Source organism: Ornithorhynchus anatinus, chromosome 7, assembly GCF_004115215.2.
Source record: "Ornithorhynchus anatinus isolate Pmale09 chromosome 7, mOrnAna1.pri.v4, whole genome shotgun sequence".
In the NCBI taxonomy this organism is placed as follows: Eukaryota; Metazoa; Chordata; class Mammalia; order Monotremata; family Ornithorhynchidae; genus Ornithorhynchus; species Ornithorhynchus anatinus.
In genome coordinates this window covers 11,395,553-11,417,123 of record NC_041734.1, presented here as the reverse complement: position 1 = coordinate 11,417,123, position 21,571 = coordinate 11,395,553, and the positions used below count along the sequence as shown (strand labels likewise).

At 43.8% G+C, this 21,571-nt stretch overlaps 1 protein-coding gene across 5 annotated transcripts in view; it reads right to left on the bottom strand.

Annotated features, from left to right (window-relative positions):
* Positions 1-17,264: 17,264 nt before the first annotated feature.
* Positions 17,265-21,571, bottom strand: part of PCMTD1 (protein-L-isoaspartate (D-aspartate) O-methyltransferase domain containing 1) — a 47,554-nt gene continuing 43,247 nt past the window's right edge. For 4 of the 5 annotated variants that reach the window (XM_007667373.2, XM_007667378.2, XM_029068540.1 and 1 more), the window contains one exon: positions 17,265-20,276. In XM_007667373.2, the coding sequence (XP_007665563.2) occupies positions 19,906-20,276 (371 nt within the window). In that variant the 3' untranslated portion in view covers positions 17,265-19,905. The remainder of the gene's footprint in view (positions 20,277-21,571) is intronic. The other variant, XR_003760827.1, reaches the window with a different exon arrangement.

The window sequence follows — 21,571 nt, the reverse complement described above, 5'->3', positions numbered from 1 at the left end:
CAAAGAGGTTCTGCCTGCCCTCTGCTTCTGCAGGGGAATGGGGCTCTACTCCCATGGGGTCTTCAGGGGTAAGATGGGGCAATCCTAGCTGCCAAGCTTCCCATGGTCCCTGAATTCCACTCAACAGAAGTGCCCTGAGGGTCAAATACCTGTCTCAAGTGAGTTTTACATAATCATTTCAAGCCTTCTAAATTCTTCAGAGATGATAATAATAGAAATAATATTAAATAATAACACATAGAGGAGTCAGGATGGAAACAGCACAGGCCTGAGAGTCAGAAGTCCTGGAATCTGATTCTGAGTCTGCCATCTGCCTGCTGCGACCTGGGGTGTCACTCAACTCTGTGCCTCAGTTTCTTCATCTGTAAAATGGGGATTAAATACCTGTTCTATCTCCTACTTCAATTGTAAGCCCCCATATGAAACAGGGACTGTACCTTACCTAATTATCTGGTATCTACCCCAGTGCTTAGCACACAGTAAGCACTTACGAACCACAGTAATTACCATCAGCTGACCTCCTAGTTCTGCTTTTTTCCTTTATTATATACTGAGGTGACCTCACATGAATGATCTATCTTTCCAATCCCTGCATGGAAAATGCTTTTAAAATGGGAGGTGAGCCAACCTGTCCCCATCTGGTTCACATTAGACCACCCTTCCATCCAACCTGCTATGATGGGGACCAGCATTATGGTGCTGTCGCAGTATTAAGAGACTGATTCCCCAGGTCCTCAGGCAGCCAGAATAGCATTCAGTTATTTTCCTTTCATGTCAGCATGCAAAGATATGCAATAGCCCATCAGTCACTCAGACAATCATGTTTATTGAGTGCTTACTGTGTGCAGAGCACTGTACTAAGAGCTTGGGAGAATATAATATAACAATAAACAGAAACATACCCTGCCCACAATGAGCTTACAGTATAGAGGGGGAGACGGACATTAATATAAATAAATTACAGATATATACTTAAGTACTTTGGGGCTGGGAGATGGGATGACTAAAGGGAGCAAGACAGAGTGACTCAGAAGATAGTGGGAGAAGAGGAAAGGAGGGCTTAGTCAGTGAGCAGGAGGGATCTAGAATTGGTAGGAATAAGCATGTTTACTAAGTCAACAAAGACCCATTGGGTATCTTGGGGTTTGCACTACTGTGGTACTCTTCAGAACACCATGAAGAGTAACTCTGCGGCACTTTGTGAATTTGGTATGGCTGCTGTTCAATGTTCAGGAACAGGTGCTTGTTTTCTCAAAAAAGAACTACACACCTAGCTCATTATGTCTCTTGGTTCCTGTGTATTAAAACTATGAAAAGCAAAACCTGGTAAAGTAGTTCAACATAAGAAGTGTTTCCCCACCTTTTCCTTTATACCAGGTCCACACTGACACTTTGCTGTGTCGGTACTCTGTTCAAAGAGGAAGTTATGACAGCACAATTGTGAGTGTGTGTGTGTGTGTGTGTGTGCATTGCACATCTCCCTTAACCACCCCTTCATGGGTTATATTTCTGGACCTTTTCAAGTGACCCAGGGTAATAAAAGATGCACAAAAGATGCTCTTTAAAATCTTAGGTTTTTCAAACATTTTTTTTCTTTTGAACCAGAGGTCAGCAATCTCAGGGCCCAAGTCAGAAGACGGAACTCCTTGCCTCTGGGCCATGGCTCAGACATTGATGCCCTCTCCCATGTCTACTCCCCTAGTTCCAGCCAAAGCGCTTCATCCTCCCAAGTGCCTTGCTGCAGTTCCAGATCCCCATAACCAGTTACCCCCCTTCTCGCTCCAGTCCCTGAGTCACAAGCTGGGGCCCCGGCAGGCATTAGGAGGTTCTGCAAAAACATTAATGTGACACTAGATGAGGCTACAGTGACCAGAACATGGACTCATTTCCCTCAACACAACAACACACCCTCTTCCCCCGGCTCCTTCGAAACCCAGAATCATTGTCCGTGCCTCTTATAGGCTCTTAAGATACAAATTCATTTTAATAAGTTAAAAATATATCCTTAATTCCAAAACTAGCACTTACATCAATACCCTTACATAATGTGATTTCCCCTATCTGTCATTTATTTTAATGACTGTCTCCCCCTTCTAGACTGTAAGCTACTTGTGGGCAGGGATACTATCCACCAACTGAATTGTATTATACTTTCTCAAGCACTTACAACAGTACTTTGCACACAATGAGTGCTCAAAAAATACCACTGACTTGAATTGATCATTCAATCATATTTATTGAGCACTTACCATGTGCAGGGCACAGTACTAAGCATTTGGGAAAGTACAGTATACTAAGTATATTCCCTGCCCACAGTAAGCTTACAGACTAGATGGGGAGGCAGACATTATATGTACATAAGTGCTGCGGGGCTGGGAGGGGGGTTGAATAAAGGGAGAAAGTCAGGATGAGGCAGAAGGGTGTGGGAGAAGAGGAAAGGATGGCTTAGTTAGGGAAGGCCTCTTGGAGATGTGCGTTCAATAGGGCTTTGAGGTGGGGGAGAGTCATTGTCTGTCCGATACGAGAAGAGAGGTTGTTCCAGGTCAGAGGCAGGATGTGGGCAAGAGGTCAGCAGTGAGAGAGAGAGCTAGGTGGGATCAAGGTACCGGGAGAAAGGTACCATTAGAGGAGGAAAGTATATGGGCTGGGTTGTAGGAGGAGAATAGCAAGGTGAAGTAGGTGATTTAGGGCTTTAAAGCCAAGGGTAAAGAGTCTCTGTTTGATGTGGAGGTGAATGGGCAACAACTGGAGTTTCTTGAGGAGTGGGGAAACATGGCCTGAATGATTCTGTAGAAGGGTGATCTGGACAGCTGAGTGAAGTATGGACTGGAGTAGGGAGAGACAGGAGGGAGGGAGATCAGCAAGGAGGCCGAGACAGCAATCAAGGCAGGATAGGAAAAGTGACTGGATTAACGATGGTAGAAGTTTGGATGGAATTTGAAAATGGTGAAATTTATTTATATTAACATCTGTCTCCCCCCTCGACTGTAAGATCACTATGGGCAGTGGTTGTGATTTATTGTTACATAGTACTCTCCTATGAGTGTAGTACAGTGATCTGCACTGTAGAGAAGCAGCGTGGCTCAGTGGAAAGAGCACGGGCTTTGGAGTCAGGGGTCATGAGTTCGAATCCCAGCTCTGCCACTTGTCAGCTGTGTGACTGTGGGCAAGTCACTTAACTTCTCTGTGCCTCAGTTCCCTCATCTGTAAAATGGGGATGAAGACTGTGAGCCCCACGTAGGACAACCTGATTCCCCTGTGTCTACCCCAGCGCTTAGAACAGTGCTCTGCACATAGTAAGCGCTTAACAAATACCAACATTATTATTATCTGCACAGAATAAGCAATCAATAAATATGAATGAATGAATGGAGAGGGAAGGGGAGACTTTAGCAATGTTGTGAAAGTCAAACATACAGGATTTAGTGATGGACTGAATAGGTGGATTGAATGAGAGAGAGGAGTTAAGGATAATGTCAAGGTTACAGGCTTGTGAGACAAGAAGCATGGTGGTGCCGACTGCAGTGATGGGAAAGTCAGGGGGAGGACAGGGTTTGGGTTGAAAGATAAGAAGTACTGCTTTAGACATATTAAGTTTGAGGTGACAGGACACCCAAGTAGAGATGTCTTGAAGGCAGGAGGAAATGCTAGACTGCAGAGAGGGAAAGAGATGAGGACTGGAGATGTAGACTGATAACTAGACTTCCACAACCCAATATTTCACCTGCCTTTTTCAGATGGGCTGCATCTGGTCTGATTTTGCGCCAGTCAAGTGCAGTGCACAAAATCACTATATCGAAAGTTGCATTTATACATGTTTCAAACCTTAACTCATGTTTCAAACCTTAATTTAATACTACAGATCACCTGATAATCTGAAAGTAAAGTTAGATACTGTTGCGTATGAAAAGATTCATCATCCTGGTTAAAATGCATATGTCAAATTACTTGTTCATTTTACTGTAAGCAACATCAAGCAGATCAGTGCGTAAAAAATAGTTTGCTCTTGAAGCAACAAGGTTAATATTTAGGTGTCTAAAACTCATTTTTCAAAGACTGTGTCTTGTGAATCTCTTTCTGCCAGGAAGTAAATCTATTAAGTCCCAGGACTACAGCAGCTCTACATTCTATCCATAGTGCTGGAGGTGAAGGGTACTGTGTAGTACATAACACTGTACTTTGCCTTTAACTTTGAAAATGAATTTGAACAAAATTGTTTGCTAATAACATGGAATGTTTAAACACAAAATTCTTAAGCACCCAATTGCTACAACATGAGAGCTCAAAATACATTCTGATACTAAAAGTACAAGACTGCAGTTCACTTTAAGCCACACTCAGACTAGCAAACTTTCTGGGAATTTCAGATTTACCCCTCAGTTTTCATATTTTCTTAGCAAGGGACATATTAAAACTTATTACGCAGCAATTCCCAAGTGTGCTCACCAAATTATGCCAAGTAGAATAAGGATAGTAGCTCGCCTGTGAAAACATACTATCTCTTGTGTGATGGTTACATTTCAGAATGGATCGCCTATCCCCTATTTTTCTAGGAGCGTGCAACACCTCAATTTGGGTATGTGAAAGGAAATATGTGCTTAGGTCAGTTCTTTCCATGGGTGGACAAACTTTCTCGAGGCTCCTGAAGGCAAGCTCTGCTTCAGAGCTAAAAATTAGAGGTCATCCTAACCTCTGTGGCTTAAATGAAATAAAAGTGCTCTCTGCTGGAATAGGAATTGGAAAATGCTGAAAAACTCTCTAGTTTTGTTCTCAAATAAGCAAAGCTCTTAATAACTGAACACGTCTTTCTGACTGCATCCAACCCCAGTTTCTGACATTCTTCAAGTGTAAAGAAAGCTTCTAACACAATGGCACAACAATGAAAGAAGCAGCCACACCAATTGGCTTATTACTGTAAGTATAAAAACTCATCTAAGACAGTGAAGTCTGGCACTACACCAAGGTTCGAAACTCCCCAGCCTACCCAAAACTTCTTCAAACTTACTGCAACGTGTGCATTCAATTTATCATAACTATCTGACTTTCCCTCGACTTTGCCTAGGAACACTGACATTTCAGAGCCTGCCCGTGAAATTACAGAATTGTGCAATGTGCAGGCAAAAGAATGACTTCGAAATCAAGAAAATCAGCTTCAGCCAAGTGATGTACTGCTTTTGATTAACAAGTGGACAACATGAAAAACTCTGTTCATTGCCAGAAATCTTTTAGGCAGAACTAGAAATCTTTTATCCACAGCTTCCCATTTCCTAAATCCTGTATTTTAAGATATTTACAATGGGTAATTTCCCCCAGGTTGATCTATGTAAATCATATAACAAAATTTAGAACAAAAACTGTTATGACTATTAACAAATGAGACTGTGAGCTAATGTAGTTGTGTAACAGGACAGAATGGGATTAAATTTGAACATGTAAAACCTCTACTGTATCTATGCTGAAATGGGGGAAAAGAGCAGGATTCTGGTTTAAGGCATGTTGAAGTAGTTGGGGAGGAGAGAAAGGAGCGAGGAGGAATGTCTGGAAGTACTGTCCTAGCACATTAGGAAAATCTAAGTTTATTAGTTGCAGAATAAAACTGCTCCTTAGTTCTTTCCTTTGAAAAAAATCCTATCACTTCTGGTTTTTAGCTCATTGTGGGCAGGGAATGTGTCTATTTATTGTTATACTATACTCTCCCCAAGCACTTAGCACAGTGCTCCACACACAGTAAGTGTTCCATAAATACGATTGAATGAATAAACTTAACTTCCAGTTGAGTTCCTTTTTTTCTTTTAGAGAATTCTTGTCTTAATGAAGCTTGTCAAGGGAATTCACAAACTGTTTATAACACAATGCAATCCAGTGACGTTGGCTTAACTGGGTTTAAAATAAGCCTGCCCAATTCTTAGAGGTTTCAAATAGCTCATCATTTATTTCTCTAATTCTTTCTGGGGTGCTTTTCTTCTCCCTCCCAACCTAATTATCATGGCTTAATCACAGGTGAGTGGTTGCCTCACCCCAGAACAAAATTGCGAGCTTTTTGGATAAGGTGAGTTGAAATCTTTACTACATTATTCTTTAAGCCACGTGGCTTGGATGCAGCCACCACAGTCCTTAACACTGTGCAAGTGGTCCATCTTGGGCCTATGTGAAACAGCATCATTCAAGAACTGAAAAGTGCTAACACTTGGGTTGTCCTTTCCATGGTAAGCACTTCCTCCTCCTAATTTGACGGATATATCACCAGCTGTAAATAATTTTAGTACTCTGAGTGTTATTTGGAGTGGCAAGAAGAAATCAGAATTTACAGATACTATGTCCGTAACTGCAAAGTTCCCCAGAACTCTGCATGTGAATTTATCCGTCCGTAATAAACAATCATTTCCTCTAGGCATTTAAGATCCGATGTTCTGCTTTCTCAATTTTGGAACCAAACTGAACTAACTCTTGAAAATCCCTGTCAACCTCATTCCAGATTGATTGCTGACAGGAGCCCCCAAGAGTTGGATTTTAGGCCCACTGTTGTGTAGGCCCTAGTAGTATAGGCTGATTGAATGAAGACGAAATTAAGTGAAGGTAGCTGCCTTTAGAAATGAGCTAACAATGTTGGAAGATGCTAGAAAAGACTAATATTCCAAGCATCAGAGAAATATCACAAGCTTTCCCTGATTAATTTCCCAGCACTTTGAGCCACAGCATCCCTTCAGTCAACTCTACATCTGTCTGCTTTATGGATTTTTGACCTCCCTAGGTGTAAATGTTTTTGAGTCAACCTTATTAGGGTGCAAACTGCATGTGGCCAGAGAATATGCCACTTTCACTCTGTACAGTCTTTTTTAGGTATTTAAGTGCTTACCATCTGCCAAGCACTGGCCACACTCAATAAATGTCACTACTATCAACTATGGCTAGTAATATGGCATAAATTTTGGGATCGTTTCATGGTTCTCAGAGGAAAATGTTCATTTTTTGATAGTCCATTTTCTGCTCAGAGGATAAGTTTCTGTGAGCAGTTCTTGACAGGTATCCTAAGGAAAGTGTAAATGAGTAAAGTGGGTCAAAGAGCGAACAACAGAATGGCTCAGGGGCTAAAGCACTGGCCTGGGAGTCAGAAGGACCTGGCTTCTAATCCCAGCTTTACCACTTGTCCGTCGTGTGACCTTGGGTAAGTCATTTAACTTCACTGGTCCTCAGTTACCTCAATTGCAAAAATTGGGGATGAAGACTGTGAGCCCCATGTGCGACAGGGTCTGTGTCCAATTTGATTAACACGTATCTACCCCAGCGCTTAGAACAGTGCTTGACACATAGTAAGTGCTTAATAAGCATCATTATTATTATAGACAAATCCCCCTGCTTTTGGCAGGGCCATAGAGCAGCTGACTGTGCCACGAAAACAGTAGCTACCACAATATGAACTCAACAAAAGTGCCTCCTAGTAGAAACAACGAATGAGGCTCGATCCAGGCACGAAGACTTCGGGATTGAGAACCTGGATGAAGAAATCGATTCTAGTGCTAGTGGTTTGCACAAAACAACTTGCATTCTTGGTCCCTGACAGTCAAGTTCCAGTCAAAGCACGGAAGCAGCATATTGTGAAGTACATGCAAGTACTGACTCCCATAACTGCCCCATTTTCTGCAACCCCAAAAGAGGAGAGGGGCTATGTGGAGAAACCTAGCAACAGGAGGAGAAGGAAAAAGAAAAAAGACAAAGAGGAAAGGAGAGGAGAAAGAAAAAGATAAGAGGGCAGATCTATACAATAGGTACTCAAATTATGCTAATCCCCTCTACCTCTCACTTCCCTTCCTGCCCCAGGAGGTGGTGTGCACTTCAAAAAGAAAACCCAGGCATCCTGATGCTACTCTTCCTCCTAGCCTGGTGAGAGCTGCCAACACTGCCTTAAAAATATACATTTTATTTCCAGCTCAAAAATGGGGTTGGGGAGAAATTATATGATGGAGGTGATCTTGTGAATAAATACGATATATACAAAAGTCACTTAGGGCCCAAGTGATCACAACGCAGTGGTCCAGACCAGCAGCCGATTGGCAAGGAAGCCGCTTCAGGAGCTGCTGCAGTCTTTGTCACCTACCTCAGCTACCTACATTTCCAGATTCCTTCTGCAGCTATTCACTATGAGATGCACCAGTTGACTTTTGGGTTAGAGGAAGCCTTCAACACTGATGACCCCCAGCCCACGGTGATGTGTGGGCTCATCTTTGGGGAACACTTCATCGTGGCCGAGACAGACGATGATGGTCCCATCAGCTTCATCAGCCCTATACAGACCACCAGCAGCTCCCTCTTCTGCAAATGCCTTCTCCAAACACATCCCCTCGGACTACAGACAGCCTTGCCTCAGGCTCCAGCCCAGTTATAAAGATAACCACATTGAAAGAGCCTAGAGTCATCTTCACTTTAGGGGCACAGGGAAGTTTTGGGAGGAAAAAAACCTTTTTGACCAAATTAGGAGAAGCCCCAAAGTGAAGTTTCGGGTGAGAAGTAATCACCTACCACAGCGGCTTGGTAACCAACAGATAAAATCATGATTCAACAAGATAAGTCTCACCCTCCCCCTACCTATGAAGGTGAATCCTGTCTGTTTGAAGGAGCAGGACAGTCACTCGTGCGTACACCTGCATGTATTCAAATCAAAACTGCTCCACCTGTTGGTTGCCTTAATTGAATTTTCAATTAAGTGGGAAACATTTCAGCCGTGCATTTTGTTTTTTTTTTTTTATCAGTTAGTCAAATTCCTCCTAAAATTCCTCCAAGGTTCTGGTTTTAGGAAACGTCAGAACGGCCTCGCAGTTTCTAGTGTCTCTAAACCCTGTATCTACCACCACCATCAGTCAAGACCCTTGTATCCCTTTTTACTCCATCCTAAGCAGCCTTCTCCGCTTTAGGGTAAATCCTCTCTTCATCCTCCTCCAAATTGTTCTTGCTGTTTTATAGACATTCATGAAGTCCTATTTATGGTCATCTAACTCTGCGCTCCGAAGTGCCTAAATAATGGGGTCAGTGGAGATGATATTTTTCAGGCTAATTATGCCACGTGTGAGGAACCTGGCTATCAATCCCCTGTGCCTTCGGGATCTCTCAGGTAGACAGGAATCTTCATTCCTGACACCCGCTTACAACTCGCCCACTTCTTCCAATATCCAGCTACAGATCATTTCATTCAACGGTTCCTACGCGTTTGGAAGAAAGAGTTTATAGATGGTTTCTCCGGCCCTAAAAGAAGGGCGGGATTTCTCTTCCCCCGGTTAGCAAGACACTGGCCCAAACTAGCTAAACGGCTGCAGGTGATGTGAATCCTTCCCTCTTATCTTTACTTCCCTTCCCTACGTGGCTTGAAGGATGGGGCCAGTGTTGAGAGGGTCTCTTCTAAAATTCTCTTCTTGAGACCAAAAAGATGGTCTCTTCTTGATTCTATTTATTGCTGTTGTTCTTGTCTGTCCGTCTCCGCCGATTAGACTGTAAGCTCGTCAATGGGCAGGGACTGTCTCTGTTAGCGATTTGTACATTCCAAGCGCTTAGTACAGTGTTCTGCACATAGTAAGCGCTCAATAAATACTATCGAATGAATCTATAAAAGCCACCTAAGAGGCGTCAGTGTGTGGGCAGGTGTGCAGTATAATCCGATAGAACCCAGAGTGACAACGACACGGGACAGAGGCGGGTCTGCCTTCGCAGGAAGGACCCTTATCATCATCATGAGTGGTATTTATTGAGTGCTCACTTTGGGCAGAACACTGTGCTTGGGAGAAGCAGAGTGGATTAATGGATAAAGCCTGGGCCTGGGTGTCAAAAGGCCCTGCGTCGAATCCCCACTCTGCCGTATGACCTGGGGCAAATCTCTGTGCCTCAGCTTCCCCATCTGCAAAATGGGAATTGAGACCGCGAGCCGCACGTGGGGCAGGGCCTCCGTCTCCAATCCGACTGGCTCGTTTCCACCCCAGCGCTTAGTCCAGTGCCCGGCCCACCGCGAGTGCTTAACAACCCCAACTCCATCGTTATTCGACCAACCGTATTTCCCGGGGCCTTACCGTGGGCGAGGCACTGGACTGAGCGTTACAACAGAGCCGGCCGAGCCTTGTGTGGGAAAAAAGATCCCACTCCAGTGCCCCCGTTGCAGCCCGACACCCGGAGGGGAGGGAACGGGGGGGGGGGCCGGGGGAAAGGGTCGCGGGGTAGGCTGAAGCCATCCGGGGAGCGCTCTGGAGGGAGACGAGGAGGTGGGGTGGCACTTACAGGACGGCGGTGGTCTGCGGGCCCCTGGGGAGGTGGTCGAGCATCAAGTGCATGCAGCGGACGGTGCCCTTGAAGCAGAGGCAGCGGCTGGGGCAGGCGAGCGCCGGCAGGGCGCAGGATGCCAGCAGGAGCCAGGCGGCCAGGCGGCCGCGTCGGAGCTCCATGGCTGCGGGGCTGTGCGGTGCGCTCGGCGCCGCTGGGGAGGGAGGGCAGGGCCTGGAGGCGCCGCCCCCGACCAATCCGAGAGCCGCGGGATCGTATTACCCTCCCAGACCCCGGCCCCGACCGCCCCGACCTCCCCTCCCGCCCCACGGGCCCCTGCCCCCGGCTACACTGCGCTGCACTACACTGCGCTGCACCCTGCGGCCCACCCGAGGCGCAGACCCTCTCGCCTCATTCATCCGGCCCCACTTAGTCATGCATTCGCTCAACAGTATTTATTGAGCGCTTACTAGGTGCAGGGCACTGGACTAAGCGCTTGCAATGGACAAGTCGGCAACGGATGGGGACGGTCCCTGCCCTTTGACGGGTTTACGGTCTAGTCGGGGGAGACAGACAAGGACAATGCCAATATTCACTCAATCGTATTTATTGAGCGCTTACTAGGTGCAGGGCACTGGACTAAGCGCTTGCAATGGACAAGTCGGTAACAGAGAGAGGCGGTCGCTGCCCTTTGATGGGCTTAACGGTCTAGTCGGGGGAGACAGACAAGGACAATGCCAATATTCACTCAATAGTATTTATTGAGCGCTTACTAGGTGCAGGGCACTGGACTAAGCGCTTGCAATGGACAAGTCGGTAACAGATAGGGACGGTCCCTGCCCTTTGACGGGTTTACGGTCTAGTCGGGGGAGACAGACAAGGACAATGCCAATATTCACTCAATCGTATTTATTGAGCGCTTACTAGGTGCAGGGCACTGGACTAAGCGCTTGGAATGGACAAGTCGGTAACAGAGAGAGGCGGTCCCTGCCCTTTGACGAGCTTAACGGTCTAGTCGGGGGAGACAAGGACAATGCCAATATTCATTCAATAGTATTTATTGAGCGCTTACTAGGTGCAGGGCACTGGACTAAGCGCTTGGAATGGACAAGTCGGTAACAGAGAGAGGCGGTCCCTGCCCTTTGACGAGCTTAACGGTCTAGTCGGGGGAGACAAGGACAAAGCCAATATTCATTCAATAGTATTTATTGAGCGCTTACTAGGTGCAGAGCACTGGACTAAGCGCTTGGAATGGACAAGTCGGTAACAGAGAGAGACGGGCCCTGCCCTTTGACGGGCTTAACGGTCTAAGCGGGGGAGACAGACAAGGACAATGCCAATAGTCATTCAATCGTATTTATTGAGCGCTTACTAGGTGCAGAGCACTGGACTAAGCGCTTGGAATGGACAAGTCGGTAACAGAGAGAGACGGTCCCTGCCCTTTGACGGGCTTAACGGTCTAGTCGGGGGAGACAGACAAGGACAACGGCAATATTCACTCAATAGTATTTATTGAGCGCTTACTAGGTGCAGGGCACTGGACTAAGCGCTTGGAATGGACAAGTCGGTAACAGAGACGGTCCCTGCCCTTTGACGGGCTTACGGTCTAATCGGGGGGGGGGGGACGGGCAGACGAGGACAATGGCAATAAATAGAGCCGAGGGGAAGAGCATCTCATAAAAACAAATGGCAACTAAATAGAATGGGGGAGTGAGCGCTGAGACCGTGCAGAGCACTGCCCTAAGCGCTCGGGAGAGTGGGGTGTAGCCGGCCCGACTCCCTTTCCCGAATTCTTCTTCGAATCCCGGCTCTGCCACTTGTCGGCTGGGTGACGGTGGGCCGGTCGATGAACTTCTCTGGGCCTCACTGACCTCATCGGTAAAATGGGGATGAAGACTGTGAGCCCCACGTGGGACAACCCGATTAGCCTGTATCCACCCCGGCGCTTAGAAGAGCGCTCAGTACAGAGTAAGCGCTTAATAAATACCACAATTATTATGCGATTCGAGAAAGCGCGGCTCGGTGGAAAGAGCCCGGGCTTGGGACTCAGAGGTCGTGAGTTCTAATCCCGCATCCTCCACTTAGCTGTGTGACTTTGGGCAAGTCACAACTTCTCTGTGCCTCGTCTGTAAAATGGAGATTATGACTGTGAGCCCCACGTGGGACACCCTGCCTACCTTGTCTCTACCCCAGCGCTTAGCACAGTGCTTGGCACATAGTAAGCGCTTAACAAATACCAACATTATTATTATTATTATAGTAAGCGCTTAACAAATACCACCATTACAACTTCTCTGTGCCTCGTCTGTAAAATGGAGATTATGACTGTGAGCCCCACACGGGACACCCTGCTTACCTTGTCTCTTCCCCAGCGCTTAGAACAGTGCTTGGCACATAGTAAGCACTTAAATACCACCATTACAATTTCTCTGTGTCTCCTCTGTAAAATGGAGATTATGACTGTGAGCCCCACGTGGGACACCCTGCTTACCTTGTCTCTACCCCAGCGCTTAGAACAGTGCTTGGCACTTAGTAAGCGCTTAACAAATACCACATTTACTATTATTCTTCTTCTTCATTTTCCAAATATACCTTTAAAATCGTTGCTTGCTGCCGCTGCTTTTTTCACCACAAAATAGTGCTCTTAACTTTCAAAGGAGAAACTCATTAAGAGAAACATTGTGGTTCAGTGGAAAGAGCCCGGGCTTGGGAGTCAGAGGACGTGGGTTCTAATTCAGCTCCGCCGCTTGTCAGCCGTGTGACCTTGGGCAAGTCACTTAAGTCCTCTGTGTCTGTTACCTCATCTGCAAAATGGGGATGAAACCTGTGAGCCCCACGTGGGGGAACCTGATTACCCTGTATCTACCCCAGCGCTTAGAATAGTGTTTGGCCCATAGTAAGCACACAACAAATACCGTCATTATTATCGTTATTATTATTATTATTCTTTATTTGCACTTTTGACCAGGCACGAACAAGGAAAAAATGAGCTCTAAATGCTGCAGGAATATTGGTCCTAAATCCCATCACTTCCATGAAATGAATTATATCTTCATGAAATAATAACTATGGTGTTTGCTGCACTTACTAATTACAGTATTTGTTAAGCACTATGTGCCAGGCACTCTACTGAGTGCTGGGGTGGATACGAGCAAGTTGGGCTGGACCCAATCCCTGCCCCACGTGGGGTTCACAGTCTCAATCTCCATTTTACAGATGAGGTAACTGAGGAACAGAAAAGTGAAGTGACCTGCCCAAGGCCACGCAGCAAATGGCAGAGCCGGGATTAGAACCCATGACTTTCTGACTCCCACTGTGATCTATCCACTACGTCAGGTTAAAAAAAAAATAAATTGTGGTATTTATTTGTTAAGCGCTTACTATGTGCAAAGCACTGTTCTAAGTGCTGGGGGGATACAAGGTGATCAGGTTGTCCCACGTGGGGCTCACAGTTTTAATCCCCATTTGACAGATGAGGTAACTGAGGCACAGAGAAGTTAAGTGACTTGCCCGAGGTCACAGCTGACCAGCGACAGAGCCGGGATTAGAACCCGTGACCTCTGACTCTCAAGCCCGCGCTCTTTCCACTGAGCCACGCACTATATCCCAGGCACTGTTCTAAGTACTGGGGTGGATATGAGCCAATCGGGCTGGGCACAGACCCTGTCCTACATCGGGTTGACAGTATAAACAGGAGGGATTTAATCCCCATTTTGCAGATGAGAATATGAGGCACAGAGAAGTTGTGACTTGACCTAGTTCACACATGAGCCAGGTAGCAGAGTTGGGATTAGAACCCAGCTCCTCTTTCACCTCTTTTCAAGTTTCACTGCTACCTCAGAGAACCCCCTTGTCTAGTGGTGAGCTGAAGAAGGTAGGGTCTGGGATATGCAGGCTTTCAAACCCTTTCTCTGGCACATCTCAAACTCTCCTTTTCTATTATCAAAACCTAACAGAGGTAACTGTGGCTCATTCCTAATTTACAGGTTCTGCTGAACAGATTTAATAAACCTTCTGGAAGAGGGCAAGAAAGCACAACGGGCTTCACTTTGGCAGGGAAATGTTTAAACCCAAAAGAAGAGTCCTTTTAAATGTGATTAATGTCTGAAGCTCCTAAACGATTCCAAGCATCTCCAAGGCACATTTGAAAGTCTAACCCCATCGAAAGATAAAGCCTTCTATTTGAAACACCACCACGCAATAACTAGATTAGATCATTAAAATTTCAGAACTCAATGAAGGAAGTGATCATTTCATTTTTAACACCAGCGAACCCTGCTCTTCATATAATCCCCTCATTTTGCTTTTGCTGTGGTCTAAGGGATATTTTATGTTCTATTCTTTGTTAATGCTGCCCTCTTTTGGTAAAGATATGTTTTGGTTTTAGACTGGTAGAATGTTTTGGGCACGTTACAAAGTTAAGGGAAATATTTTTTGTGTACTCAACCCCAGTGACAAAGTCTCATCCAAAAGTTTGGTAATACAGACCTTTGACTGAAAAGGTTAAAAGCTCACTTGAATGGAAAGAACTGTTAGAACAGGAAAGGTCGGGGTGTGGAACTATGACCGTATGGAAGAGAGTCCATTCTGAGCAATGTCACAACCCTGAACTTCACCACCCGAACTGAGAATGCAGTTGAAATCCAGCTTATCAAATAGGTGCCCGTACCGGTGAGGGTTCCGGATTGTTCAGTCAAGGTGGGTGGCTGGGTGAAGCCTCAAGACCTACTCAGAGCAGCTTCCAGGACCACTTTCTAGTTCAAAGTGAACACTCAAAATGTTTACACTCTTCAAATTCCACTTAATTGGTGAAAAGAAGTATCATCAAGAACTTTGGGAATTCTCTTGCATCAATAGTGCAATACTATTGAGCCTAGAGCATTCTCCAGGGTTTAAAATATCATTGATCTGGAAGAAAATGCTGACTTTTCATTCCTTTCTATACTCACACTTTCAGGATTTCATGACAGCTCTCTACAGGCCCTTTTGCAGCAGCATTTTGCAACATAGGCAAAATGGGACAGGGAGTGTTGCAGGCTATTTAATAGTTGGGGACAGCAAAGCTACAAGGGACAGAAGCATCTAAAAATTGAAGGGCCCAGGCACACACTAGACAAATTTTCTGTCTATTCAGATGGACATTTCTCTCCTCCCCTCAATATTTCTGCAGCTGGTTACAGGGGGACCAGGCGAGAAAACGTTGTTGACTCTGTGCAAACCATCACCACTAATGCAAAACCAACTCGAGTACAAATACTACTGATGGTCAGATGTTGGTCATTCGATTATTGATGAGGCAGCTGCATGAGTGAAAGTGGGTACTGTTCAAATCGTTGCACGGGCAAAACATTGTGCCACTGCAGGTATTCTGATACATATTATAAAATTAAAGCGAGGTTTTCATTTTTTCCTTTAGCACTGTACTACCATGGCTCTACCCTGGAAAGAACCACTTGACCCTGGCTACCCGCTGTCTTTTCTCTAGGAAGAATCTGGTTAGAAACAAGGCTGGTTAGGAGGTCAGGCTGACAGGTTAGCAATGTCCGGTCAGGTTAGCACTTTGGTACCTAGTGTTTCCAGACAAAAATCATGGCTAAGGCGGCTGCACCACGATTATGTGGTTATTTGCCTCAGGACTGGCAAAGTCCTTCAGGATCATGTATAAATTTTCCCCAGCCCAGAGAGAGCCCACACTCCATTATTATACCAAACCCTGGGATGGGTTTGTGACTCCAGTCTGCCCAGTTGAAGTCACTGGACGGGGTCCAGGAAAGGACTGGTGTATCTGATAAAGACTGTGGACTTCACCGTGGCAGGAGGATCACTCTGAGGTGTGTCGGGCGGGAACTGGCTCCCGCTTCTCTCGGCAGACAGGGCCCAGGAGGCGACCTGTATGGCTCTTACCGCCCTCACCGGTTAGGAGGGTGAGCTGAAGCAGTCCTGGCCTGCCCCTCGCTCCCCGCCGGCCTCTTGCACTACTGGCCCCTGCTGCCCTTCTTCCCCCTGTCTCTCTTGGCAACACCTACTTGCTGTTCAGGTCAAAGAAATATTATACTTTTGCTGTTCCTAGGCAGCACTGTCCCCCTGGGCCACCCTAGATGTCTGAGCAGCACTACTCACCCTGAATGGGGGAAGGAGCTAGACAAACTGCCCTAAACATTGCCTCCCTCACCAACCTCCAAACTAGTTTCCAGTCACAGGGATCGGTTCCGGCCTGGGGCCAATGTGGGAGAGGGTGGTGAGCCCACATCCATCTTTTCAGTCACATTTGCATGCATGGATAAGACCTCACCGTCAGTAGGATCTTCTTCAAACAGGGACAGATACACATAGGCAGATATCCATCTAGATGTAGATCTAGAGCAACAAAAAGATGTTGAAAAGAGCACAGTCCTGGGAGTCAGAGGACATGAAATCCAACACCAAGGGTTCTAAACCCAGCTGTGTGATCTTGGGCAAGTCACTTAACTGCTCCGTATCTCAATTCCCTTGTTCATAAAATGGGGATTCAGTGCCTCTCCTCTTTCCTTCTTTAGACTGTGCTTCCCATGTGGAACAAGGACTGTGTCCAACCTGCTTAACTTGTATCTATCTGCCCAGTGCTTAGAACAGTGCTCGACAAATTGCAAGCTCTTAACAGATGCCATAATCAGTACCAGTATCAATCTAACTGAATATATCTCCCTAAGCCCCCCGTGAAATCAGGTGAAATTTATTTCAGGTTCAAAACCAAAATAAACTGTCCTATAAAGTAACAGACCAGTCGGGCCGAAGGAAAAAAAAAAATTAGACTCAGAACACCTGGGCCAATTGAATACAAAATCTCAGTACCAAGAATAAGGGAAAAAAAAAACCCAGAAAAAAATTGCACTTTTTAAATATGTTGGTGCTTCTATTTTTTTTTTTTGGTGAGCATTTCTTTTACTGAAACAGTATATCCTTCCCTTTATGGCTTGAATGAAAAAATAAAATGTGCTTTTAAAATTCCTGTTCCAAAACAGAAGTAGAGGTTAAAAACAGAGTGCTTATTTTCATTTTCTGTAACTTTATTTTGACATACACTTTACATTTGGTTTTAACACACAATTCTTCCTCTATAAAGTGAGCACTATTTAATGAAATCTATAATATAATAAGACGTATGAACAAGAATGTTTAGCCATTCCACTCCCAACCACTTTCATTTTTCATTGCAAAGCAGGTGTGCATTTAAAAGATACACTGCCTTACCCATTTCCAGCTGTCATTTATATGAGACTTATAAACATGAGTTGTCCTCAAAATGAGAAATGTTAAGCACAAACCACCAAAAATATTTTATTTATTGCAATTCTGTCCCCACTCTCAACAAATGCAAAAGATTTCTCTTGGAATTTTAATTTTGCGCTGCTACCTCTTCATTTAAAGTCTATAATAATAATAATAATAAAATGAACCCATATTTAAAAACACAAAAGAAATATATCAATGACAAAATAATTACACATTGAATAATCATGAATATCTATCTACTGTCCATTTTCCCTACTATACAACAGAATAAAAGATGATGCAGAAAAGCCAGTCTTCCAAAGCATAGTGCACATAAGTTCTCTCCTCAAAGTTAACAGGCAAATCCCTAATAAACAAACTTGGTACTTTACCACATCATCATCTGGATGCAACCTCCAAAACAAAACAAAAATAAAGGGTAGAAGATAAAGCGGTTACCCAGGTTGTCTGGGAAAAGGATGCCTTGACCTTAAGATCACAGTTTAGCCCAAAAAAAATGAAGTCTGAAGATAATTAATGAAATCCATGGCTGAAGTTTCAAAAACCTACCCTAGAAACATCACTGAAAACTTGCACATTTCTTAACAAATATTTCCAGCCTGGAAACAAGGTCAGGAAACTTCTAATAATTTTACAGTTTAATCTATCTGGTAAAAAAAAAAAAAAAAGAATATTTATCTTCACTCCCTGGTACTAAATATTTATCTTTCTCCTAGATACCATTTCAATATTACTAAAATACTCATTTGTTTATGGCAAACAATGCACAAAATACATAATCCAAAAATCTGTGCATAAAAGAACTAAGGATCAGTGTGCTCCAAAATCTTTGACTTGACAGACTGATTGTAGAACTGTCAGACCATTGTCACAACTGGCTGGTTTCCAGTAACAGATACAATCCAACAGTGAACATTTTAACAGCTGGTGGCACTGATGACTGATGAAACAGAACTGTCTCAGGTTTTAAAAATGCAACTGACGAAATGCTGAATGTTATTATAGGCATGTGTGTTACAGGATTTTTTTTTTCTCTGTGGAATGACTTCCATTAGGCCAAACAGTCAGGCTGTTTCCTTTCAAAGTTACTCCCACTGCCTATTTTGTCCATTTCTCAACAGCATTTTTCCCTGATAAGCAAGCTATGACTTGGTAGAAATGGGTAAAAGGAAAAATAAAGCACTTCATCAAACTAAGATAGACACTGAATCAACTATAAAACTGTGGGACAAAAGAAGTTAAACCAGCACATTGTAGGTCCCCACGTTTACACCACTTGTTTCGTTCGGACTTTTGCCGAAAAGGATACGTCCACAAGAACTCTGTGAAAACCCTTTCGTGCTAAAAACTGGTCTTCAGAAGCAAAGGGAGGGCAGCAGAGCCCTGCCATGTCAAAGATACTCAGATGAAGTATAAAAATCCACTTACTAAAGTGCGTCTGCTGAACAATTACTCGAGTGCTGCTATTACAGCTTTAGGAGGAAGGGCGAGTAGGTAATGGTAGTCACGTTCTTACATACTAAAAAATCTTGTCTTACCAAATATTTTTACTCCTAGCCTGGGAACTTTAGAAATTCTTGAGAATAAGAATTCTCATTATTTATAAATACTGAAAATGTCAACAATTCCTACAAATAAGAGTTGCACTGGAGATCTTTCTGCTTTATATTCAGATTGTTTGTTCCCTTAAGGTTATCTCTATGAGAGAAGCAGTTATTTTTTTCCAGATCTTTTGGCGATAGACACAAATGCAAAAGTAGCAGATCTGCTAATATCTTCGAACTTGCATTTATATTAAAGCCAAATTTTTCCATATGCTTTATGTTTTATTGCACTTATGTATTCCCAGGAATACATGTCAACTGTATCAACTCAGCAATGATGACTGCAACAAAACTATGGTAAAGTAACTTTGAAAAGGGATCGATTTCCCCGTTGGATGTGGAATCGGTCTGCGCGTTCTAAAAATCCTCCTAGAAGAAATGCAAACTGCTATTCTGTCTTGCTGAAAGACACAATTATATCTGCTATTCAAGGCAAGAAAACGTAACTATGCAGGTACATATAAAATCACTTACCCTTTACCAATACAAATCTGTTAGGGAATCAAAAAAGATGGACCATGCAAAGTCTTGATTAGTGTCGCATACCATTACAGAATATATTTCCATCAGCTTTAAAACAGCATTTTCCAAAATTTAAAGAAAATAGATTTTTAAAAAGGGATTTTACTCTTGAATGCAAATCTTCTGTGTGACCAAGACAGAGATGTTATATTTTTTCACCATACTTCTGCCTTGCTGAAAGACACAATTATATCTGTTCATCTATTAACAAATGCTACATTTCAAGGAGAAAGGAAATATCAGTAGGCATATTTTTACTTTGCTCGAGTTATTTCTCTCTAAAGTATGTCAAGTATGCTTTTAAAGATTCAGGGAGGGGTAGACTCATAATTTTTTCTCGCAGCAGATTTTGAGGCGGTTCCTCGGGCTTCAAGGGTTCAGTGAGGTCTTTGTCATCCTCCTCTTTGCTGTCTTCCTCCATTTTTTCGTCATCTTCACTGTCTAGTGGCTGAGGGATGAGCTGATTGTCGACGAAGACATACGTATTTATCCTGCGTCGGCGGCCTCTCTTCCTCTTCCTCTTGGGAGGAGCTCTCTGAGGAATGCCCTTGGCTTGCGTCTCATCATTTATGAAGTTTCTAAGCGTGCGCCGGATGTAAATTCGTGCCAGGTCCTGTAGGTTTCTCACAGCACACGGGGCTAAGAGGAAGAAGTAAGAAGAGGGATCGTCCTTACAGTCTTTCAAGTCACACAATGGAAATGAAGGGTTCTCATTCTTGATTGAAATGACTCGGAATTTAGGTTAAATTTTGGCTGGATCATATGGTTTGGAACTAAAATTTCAAGTTTCCGAAGCAAGACAATGCCTACACTAGTGCTTGGTACAGTGCCTGGCACAAAGAAAGCACTTAAATTCTACAATTGTTGTTACTGTTATATATGAACTACACAGACTATTGTACCTCTGAAACCATCCCGCCACTAAAAAATCCCAAAACTAACATCTATTATGTGCATAACTAAAGCATAGAGATTTGATTTAGCCAAGAGGCCTAGAGTTAACCAAAAGCAACTTACATTTTAGTAAAAATTGTACGTAACAAGGTCTAACACTAAAGCGATATTTCTTGGGGCTATCGATATTAACTTACATCTGATACATCATAGGACCAATAGTAAGGGTATCAAACACAGAAACAAGAACATATTTTTGTCATTATGTAGAACCAGGGGCATCTGCTCTTGAAATAAGGCATAATTCACTTTGGCCAACGAATCATAGTAAGGGCTTAACAGAGATAAAAACAGAAGAAAAGGACAACTAAAATGATCATGGAACGCTGTCTTACACAGGGACTTTGTCCAATCTAGTTATCTCGTATTTACCTGTGATTGGCCCAAATGAAGAGCTTTAAAAATACTACGACTATTATTACTAGTGGGCTGGTGCTCTCAGACAAGGATAAATGAAAAGGAATCAGGACTCCAATTCGGAAAGGAGAAACTCCTTCAATGTGCATGAACTTTACAAAGTCATAAAGTATATCAACAGGGTGAATGTGGAATTACTGTTCACCAAACCCCACTTGGATGAACTATCCTTTAAATGCTTGAAATTGACAGTTTCAAGATACACAAAAGGCTGTAAGCTCCTAGGGGCAGTGAGGGTCTAATGAGATTGTACTCCCCCAAGCATTTAGGACAGTGCTCTGCTCTCAGTAGGTGGACAGTAAATATTAGTGTTGGCAACATTTTTTGAGTAGTAAATACGAAGTATATGACCTTTGTGACGACAGGTCATGCACACAGAAAATAGCAATAGGTTTGAGAGGAGGTTGGATAAATTCAAGGGCAAGAGATCCATAATAGCTTTATTAGATGAAAATTACATGTTAAAAGAGAAAAACATTTTAAATTAGATGGCTCAAAAAGGTTAATGATGGATCTGTAAACAAGTTTTGTGGGGAGTTAAGGATGTTAGATGGTCTATATGT